The 8,913-nt window shown below is 32.4% G+C and overlaps 1 protein-coding gene across 1 annotated transcript; it reads right to left on the reverse strand.

Annotated features, from left to right (window-relative positions):
* Window positions 1-7,652: 7,652 nt before the first annotated feature.
* LOC148760455 (uncharacterized) lies at window positions 7,653-8,520 on the reverse strand. Its single transcript, XM_088802692.1, has 2 exons — window positions 8,231-8,520; window positions 7,653-8,138 (listed from the first exon to the last, which is right to left on the reverse strand). The coding sequence occupies exons 1-2, from the start codon at window positions 8,471-8,473 to the stop codon at window positions 7,950-7,952; spliced, it is 432 nt and encodes a 143-aa protein (XP_088658818.1). The 5' UTR covers window positions 8,474-8,520; the 3' UTR covers window positions 7,653-7,949.
* Window positions 8,521-8,913: the final 393 nt, after the last annotated feature.

The raw sequence follows: 8,913 nt of genomic DNA on the forward strand, positions 1-8,913 counted from the left end.
TGAGGTTGTGCTTGATCCTTAAAAGGCATTTTGGTTGTAAAGGTTGTACTTGATCCTAAAAAGGTAGTGACTTTGGTTGAGGTTGTGCTTGATCCAAAAAAAGGCATTCAACTATAAAGGTTATGCCTGATCTCATGTTAAAAAACAAGTTGATAATGGATTCGAACTCCTCGTGCTATCAGGGGAGAGAACATAGGCATCAAAGGTCGAACCTCTATAGAAACTTGATTGAGTACTCTTTACTTTTCTTCACTTTACTTGCTTAGCTTATATTTTGTTTATTTTTATAACTTTGCTCTTTATACTTCAATTGTGTCAAAAACTCAAAAAGGGAGAATTTTTATTTGATAACCAATTTACCTCCCTTTTTTTATTACTTTACTTTAAGCTTATTCATCTAACACTAATAACATAATTTAAAAGGTTTTATATATTATCATCATGCATTCATACATCATGAAATGTTCAAAGTCCATATATAACTAGTATGCTGACATTTCAATTGTACTTTCAGAAACATATCTATATGACAAGCATGAATCCGTTTTCAATTTTGCTAAACAAATGTACACTCAATGGTGATAACTATACTGAATGGAAAAGAAACCTTAATATCGTCCTAAATTATGACAATATCACATGGGCTCATTTTGAGCATAAGCCTGCACCACCTACTCCCAAATCAACTCCACAACATATAAAATATCATAAGAAGTGGCATGATGCAAACAAGCTAGCTAAGTGCTATATACTAGCATCCATGAACAGTATATTGCAAAAGCAACAAAAGGGCATGGGCAATGATGTTGAAATAATGTTGCACCTACATGAGATGTTTCGTACAAAAACAAAGTTTGCTAAGGTAAAGGCAATCAATGCTTTTAAGGACCTTAAGCAGAATGCTAGAGCTTGTTAGAGATTACATGTTGACGGTAATCTCTTGTCCCATTGCGGTGGAACTACATGGTGCTGAGATAGATGATGAAATGCAAATATCTATGGTCTTTCATAGCTTGAATTCATCATTTTCATTGTTCAAATCTTATTTTGAATTACACTGTAGGTATTACACTCTAAGTGGGCTAATGAATGATTTGCAAAATGTGGAGGAGGTTTTTGAATTGAAAAAGAAACCTAAAGCACATGTAATTTCCACTTCTAAACCCAAACCTAAGGGTAAAAAGAAGAAAGTTAGAAATAAAAAGAGAGCTAAAGGGTCAGTGGGAGCAAAGAAAAAGCCTATGAAGAAAAAGACTACTTCGAAAGACAACACCAAGGGAAAGTGTTTCTATTATGGTAAGAAAAGACTTTAGAAATGAAATTGCAAGGTTTACCTTGAAATCTAAAAGAGTAAACAAGGTATTGGGTTTCTAAATGTATTAGAAGCCTGTTTGGTGGTTGATTTTACAAATACATGCATAATAGATTCTAGAGCCATTAACCATGTTTGTAATTCTCTTCAAAGGTTTTAACCCAAGGAGAAAACTAACTAAGGGGTAATTTCATATGAAGATGGAAGATGGCACATTTGTTTTGGCACAAGCAGTGGGAGCCATTGTTCTACGGTGTCCTTATGGTCGTAATTAATTTTGGAAATTGTTTATTACATTCCAAAAACTTATAGAAATTTAATTTTTATTTTTTTAATAAAGTCTGGATATTCAATTTACTTTAGTGAGATAGTCACTATTTATTTGAATAAGGATTTTATTTGTTCTAGAACTATTAACTAAAATCTTTCCTTAAACCTACAACCTACTTGCAAATGATGTAGAGGCAATATGATCTAAATTTAAAATAGCCCAAAAATTTAGCTTAACCAAAACTACTTATGGCATTTGCGTTTAGGTCATATCAATCAACAAAAACTCAATAGTACTCTACCAAACATGACTAATGGCCCTTTGCTAGTATGTGAGTCTTGTATTTAAGGTAAAATGACTAAAGGGCCCTTCAAGGCAAAAGGAAATAGAATGCCAAACGTTTTAGATTTAGTACACACAGATGTGTGTGGACCAATGATCGAACAAGCTAGAGGTGGTTATGAATATTTCATAACCTTTATTGATGACTACTCAAGATATGGCTCTATGTACATGATGCACAAGAAAAACGAATCCTTTGAGAAATTTCAAGAATTCAAAGCCGAAGTTGAAAAAAGAACTAGGTAAGCCATTGAAACAACTTCAATTAGATCAGGGTGGTAAGTATTTATAAGATGAATTTTGACAGTATTTCATTGACAATGGGATAATTGCCTATTTGTTAGCGTTTAAAACACCTCAACATAATGGTGTTGTTGGGAAAAGAAATAGGACTTTTTTAGAAATGGTTAGATTAATGATGTCCTATGCTAAACTCTCAATCTCATTTTGGGAATATTGCACACAAACTGTTGCATACTCAACTTTGCACGATCTAAGGTAGTGCTTAAGACACCAAGGGAGCTATGGACAAGGCATAAATCATCTATATGTTATCTTTGAACTTAGAAGCATCCTACACATATTTTAAAGCTTGAGTCCACAAAGATGGAACCCAAGACTAAGGTATGCTTGTTTGTAGAGTATCTTAAGGGTATAAGAGGTTATTACTTCTATAGTCCTCAAGATAAGGAATTTTTCGCTGGTGCGAATGTAACTTCCTTAGAGAAAGAATATGTGAGAAATCACAAACCTAGAAGTAAAATTGTTTTAGAATAATTGTATGATCTTTCATATTCAATAGTTGATTATAAAGATATCATAATTCAATTTGATTTAAGAATTGAATCAGATACACAACTTGAACATCAAATAGTGATATCTTGACACAATGGAAGGCTTGTGAGCTAACTTGAAAGATACATGGGTCTAGGAGAAAATATGATTGCACTCTCGAATGAACATGAATCTAACCGCACTACTTATAAAGATGCTATTAATGATGTTGATGCTTAATAATGGCATAAGGCAATGAAATTTGAGTTAAACTCCATGGATTCCAAGAAATTATGGACTCTAGTAGATCCACCTCAAAGGATAAAATCCATAGGATGGAAATGGTTATATAAAAGGAAAAGTGGAAGTGATGGGAAGGTAAAGACTTTCAAGGCCAAACTATTAGCTAAGGGTTATACCTAGAGAAAAGGTGTTGATTATGAGGAAACCTTCTTACCGGTTAATATGCTTAAATCCATCAGGATCCTCTTATCTATAGTAGCACATCTTGATTATGAGATATGGTAGATGGATCTCAAGATCGCATTTTGAAATGGGGACCTTGAAGAGTGCATTTATATGGCTCAGTTAGAGGGTTTCATTAAAAAAGGCAACGAGCGTAAGGTTTGTGAATTGCATAGGTCCATTTATGGACTTAAGCAAGCATTTAGGTCTTAAGAAATAAAATTTGATACTGTTATTGAATTGTATGGATTCCAACAAAATGTAGATGAACCTTATGTTTATAAAAGGATACAAGATAAAAATGTTGTTTTCCTAATACTTTATGTTGATGACATTCTAATCATTGAAAATGATGCAAGAATGTTGTCAACAGTTAAATGTTGGCTGAACCAACAATTCAATATGAAGGACTTGGGAGAAGCATGCTATGTTATAGGGATCAAACTTATAAGGGATATCAAGAACAAACAGATAACATTATCTCAAGTAGCCTACATAGACAATTTTGGCCAAGTTTGCTAGATAAGATTCCAAGAAGGGTTGTATGCCTTTTAGACATGGAATCAAATTTTCTAAAGAGATGTCACCTAAAACTCCAAAGGAAGTTGAAAACATGAGACAGATTCCATATGCATCTCCTGTTCGAAATCTTATGTATGCTATGCACTAAGCTAGATATGCTACTATGCAATTAGATGGGTTAGTAGGCTTTAGTCTAACCCAGGCATGGAGCATTGGACTACTATCAAATTCATCTTCAAATATCTTCGTAGAACAAAGAACTACATGCTTATGTATTCTAGAAGTGACCTTGTAACAACAAGGTACACTAATTCAAATTTTTAGTTTGATGTTGACTTAAGGAAATTGACATCAGGATTTATTTCCACCTTGGGACAAAAAGCCATAGTTTGGAGGAGTATTAATCAATATTGTATTGCATACTCTACTATGGAGGCAAAGTATGTGATGGCTTATGAGGTTGCGAATGAAGTTGTATGGCTCCTCAAGTTCCTTATGGACCTTGAAGTGATTCTAGATGCAGACAAGCCCATTACACTCTATTTGATAACAGTGGAGCAGTAGCTAATTCAAAAGGACTGCAGAATCATAGAGCAGCAAAACATATAAAGAGGAAGTATCATCTTCTTCAAGAGATCATACAATGTGGAAAAATGCTTGTGATGAAAATTCCAATAAAAAAGAACCTCATTGATCCATTCATAAAAAGGTTAACATAAAAGAGCTTTGAGGGTCACTTAGAAAGTCTTGGGATGAGGGATATGTCATACTTGCTTTAGGGCAAGTGGGAGATTGTTAAGAATTTGAGAATATGATGCCTTGGAAAGCAAGTGCATTATCATGTTTAATTCCATTCATTTTATTTGTAATGAAAGTATATTTTAATAATGAGACAAAGAGTTTGTTTTTAGTAAGCATTTATTATCTAGTTATAAAGGTATCAAGATTCTATTGATATATTATAATACATTTGTATGAAGATTCATACATAAGATACATGTATTTTAATTGAATCTAAATATTGTTCACAACCAAAGCTGGTCACTTTATTATGTTAAGGCTTTAGTGTCTATATTACTTCCAATGTAAGGAATGTGATTCACTTCAAGGGAATGATGAGTATTAAATCATTGGAGTAGTTGACTTCGAGTAATGACACTATAATTTGAATTGAAATCACATGAGAATCAAGTTTAAATTTAACTGTTACTTAAACCTTGATCTCACACTTATGTAGTTGCTTATGATAGAACCAAAATCCTGATGGATAATGAACTCATGTCTTATCTCCTTTTAATCTTTGATATACCATGAGCATGATCATCTTAAAACATTGATCTAGACTCGTACATTGGGATTATAACTGAGGTGAACATTTGAGAACATATATCCAAAAAGTGGAGTTTATAGCATTAACATCACTTCTAGTGATTTCAAGGAGATTACTGATTAATCTAGGTCCAGTGGATTGATGAATTAGCTCTCATCATATCTTAATACTCAAAAGATTAGATCGAAAGTATTGGATCATAGATTGGAAGAAATATGAGATTAAAGGACAAAATTGACATAAAGGGTACAATAGTTATTTCACCTTTTGTCATTGGACGGTTATGAGGGTTCACAACATAAGGTTTGCAATTTTGACAACCAATATCAAATATTAAATATTGGATCATATCTTATAATTGTAGTTAATCCAAGTGTGCAACCATAAATCTATGGTGGATTAATTTCATGGTTAATAAACAAAAATGATCTTAATGAGATTAAGAATAATTCTATGTTTACTGGAGCTTGGAATATCTACATCTAAATAGATTCCCTACTTAGCTTCATATAATTTAACTTGTTTAAGTTGGAATGCATATTTTATTTAATTATTTAAATAAATGTTCAAAAATGGTAACTTTGTACATTATCTTAATTAAGATAAGAGTTGTCTTAATTTAGACATGGTGCATATGTTGTCTTAATGAAGACAAAAGTTGTTCTAATTAAAACAAAAGTATATGTGACGTTTTAAGACAAGAGATGTCTTAATTATATTATTTTATTTTTGGTAAGTAAAAAAATGATCTTAATGAATAAATAATTTTTTAAGGCAAAAGTTGTCTTAAAATAAAAATATTTATTAAGATAATTATTGTCTTGAGATAAAATAATATTGGAGGATTTTAATTATAATTAAAGAATTAAATAGTTTATTCTTTATTTATAATTAATTATAATTTCTTGATAAATTATAAGAGTCCATGTTTGATTAGGATTCCTTTATTTTATTATTAATTCTCTTAATTAAAGATGGATAATAGTAAAATAGAACAATTATTCAATAAGGAATCATATTTTGACTTGGATAAATAATTATAATTAATTAAATAAATTATTTATTTTTTAATTATAATCTTAATTATTATTGGAGGAGTATGCTATAACCATAACATTTTATGGATGACCAACTTGGACTCTTGATAGGAATTTATTTTTAATTAAAAATAAAATAAAAGAAGAGTCCATCATGAAACAAAAATTTAAAGTCTTTGTTGCACTTTATAAAAGGGAAAATGAAATTTTCATCATCTTTGAAGGCCAAAACCCTAAGTCTAAAAGTTCCTCCAAGAATTCTCCGTAGTCACCCCCTCTTTTTAGGTTCTTCTTGATCTCTGATCTTGGTATATTTTTCTAGCAACCTCTCACAAGAAAAACAACCCTAGATTAATTTAAAGAAGAAAAAGACAGAAATTCAATTGTTACCATCTTATTTTAGCATTTCACACCTTATCCACTTAAGGTTCAAGGTGAAAGCTATTCTTGAAGAATAAGTGGTAAGTTTATTTGGTTGAAAAATCAATATTTGGTGTGGTGGTAAATTTACTATAATTCACTAGAGTCAAGAATTGAGAATCTTGCAAAAGAAAAACCTGTTTAAGTAATTTGGGCATAACTTTCACTCCGAAAGTCCAAATGACATGATTTTAGAGGCATTGGAAAGCTAAGAAATAGGGCTACAATTCTTATGTTTACCCTTTTTCCCAGTTCAAACGAGATCAAGGAGAAAAATTCACATGTTTCTTGTTAATATGAACCAAATTTGAGGAACATGATCAAGGAAAGGTATACTCATCATTCTTTATAGATTCTTGATTTTTATGGATGTGATTACATGATTTTGCAAAAAGTATGGAGTGTGACTTCAGCTTGTGTATTTGTATTGCTTACTTTTATTAAAGAAAATTTTTTGAAATCTAGGGTTTACACAAACACATCAATTTATAAAAGATCCAATCTCCAACATACCGAGCCATGGCCACCACCATTAGTGAGATCATTTGGCTAATACAGCTCTTATGAGATCTTGGAGTGACACACACTGCACCAATTCCCTTGTTCTATGACAATCAAGCTACTATTCACATTGCAGCAGAATCTGGTCTTCCATGAACGAACAAGGCACATAGAAATCGATTGCCTTTTCATCTAACAGTACATTCAGTCACAGATTGTTGCTACTTGACCTATTTCTTCACAAAACCAATTGCTAATATATTCACTAAAGTATTCAGGTACAATCAGTTCCATAAACTGTTGGTCAAGTTGGGCTTTCTGTACTTCATGCTCCAACTTGAGGGGAGTATTGGAGGATCTTTTGTTTTCATTTGTAGCATTTCGTTGACTTATTCTCATACAGACAATTATGTAATATGTTCTTATTATTTTTTTACTTTACTTGCACTCCAAAAAAGTCTAAGATTAGAATACTTCTTTTTATGCTATTTACTTTACTTGCACTCCTAACAGGCTTAGATTTAGATGGACTCTTACACCATTGCATATATATGTCTTCATCTTGTTAGTGCAAATCAGGGTTTTCTGATTTTATTGGTTGATGAATATCTAAAATATTGGGCAGGCTTAAGTAATAATTGCACACTTACTAAATAAACATTAGATGATGAGATAATATAATTAAAAGCCTTTTAGTTTTTCCATATTAGGATGGAAAGTTACATATAGCCATATATAGACATGGCTTGAAGGGCTTTTCAATTAATTCAGAGGTAGATATACCCTGAAATATTCTACATATAAGAAACACACACTAAGGCTAAGCGCTTACATAATTACTAATTAAGACACTGATAGCAGTACTGGTGGTCTGCTGGCTGTCAAATTTATTTAGTGTAATAGTAGCAGTCCTGCACCCAGCACGCACATTATTTATTTTTGACAGCCTCACCATTCATCTCTTGGCTGCCCTTCTTAATTTACCGTCGTAAATGTTCCCTTCATCGTTGGCGTACCGCTCTTTGGATCAATTTCAAGAGTACACTTGTATCCAAATTGGTTACCAGTGTCGTAGTTGCTGCCGGACTTTTCAAGCTTTGCTCTGATTTGAGCCCATTCCACGGTATGAGTACCGGGTCCGGCTGGAAGGATCTGAGCATACACCTGCGCACAGCACAGTTGATATATAGATTAATTAATTATTTCAAGCTAATAAACAGTGTTTTGTATGACTATATATGTTACGAATACAATACCTTGTTGGAGACTCCATTGTTGCTCCAGGCAACAATCAACGTGCAGCAGGTCTCTCCGAATTTGCACTCAAAACCTACAAGTGAACCTACCTGATTAAACTCCACCTGTGACCCAACGTTAATTACCAATGGAACAACAGACCCCAGAGGCCCATCCCAAATGGTGACAGCATTTTGCTTCAGTACTTGGTCAGAAGAGTTGGTAAACTTGACATTTGTGTATTTAGCATTGGCAGCCATCATAGTTTTGGTTATCAAATTTCTAAAACCTTTGGTATTGCTTTGCTTTTGCTTGTGCTTCAAAACTTGCATAGACACAATGCTTATATACTAGTTTTGCAGCATGCAGCAGCCATAAGAGGACAAAACGCCGTATATAAGTGTACAAAAAAATTCTCATTATTTTTCCTTTTAAGGAAATAAGATATTCATGCAAAACATCCACAGAAATTGTATACATTAATATCAGTCAATACTATATAAATGACTTTCATATCATATTGTTTTGTATCTTTTGGTTACCATATTTATTAATCCATTGGTTTTGCATTGAATGTTGCAGTAGGCAGCATAAGATGACAAGAAGCTGGTTGGTACAAAATTTTCATTATTTTTTATTTTCAAGTAAATGGAAGTGACTCAAGAGATATATGAATGACTAATCTCATTAATTCTTTTCATTT

Source organism: Theobroma cacao, chromosome 10 (genome assembly GCF_053813885.1).
Source record: "Theobroma cacao isolate CCN51 chromosome 10, ASM5381388v1, whole genome shotgun sequence".
Taxonomy (NCBI): Eukaryota; Viridiplantae; Streptophyta; class Magnoliopsida; order Malvales; family Malvaceae; genus Theobroma; species Theobroma cacao.

Coding starts and splice junctions, on each gene's coding strand:
- LOC148760455 (XM_088802692.1), bottom strand. CDS start 8,473: ATGATGGCTGCCAATGCTAAATACACAAATGTCAAGTTTACCAACTCT. Junction 8,139..8,230: donor ACAATGGAGTCTCCAACAAG/GTATTGTATTCG, acceptor TGCTGTGCGCAG/GTGTATGCTCAGATCCTTCC.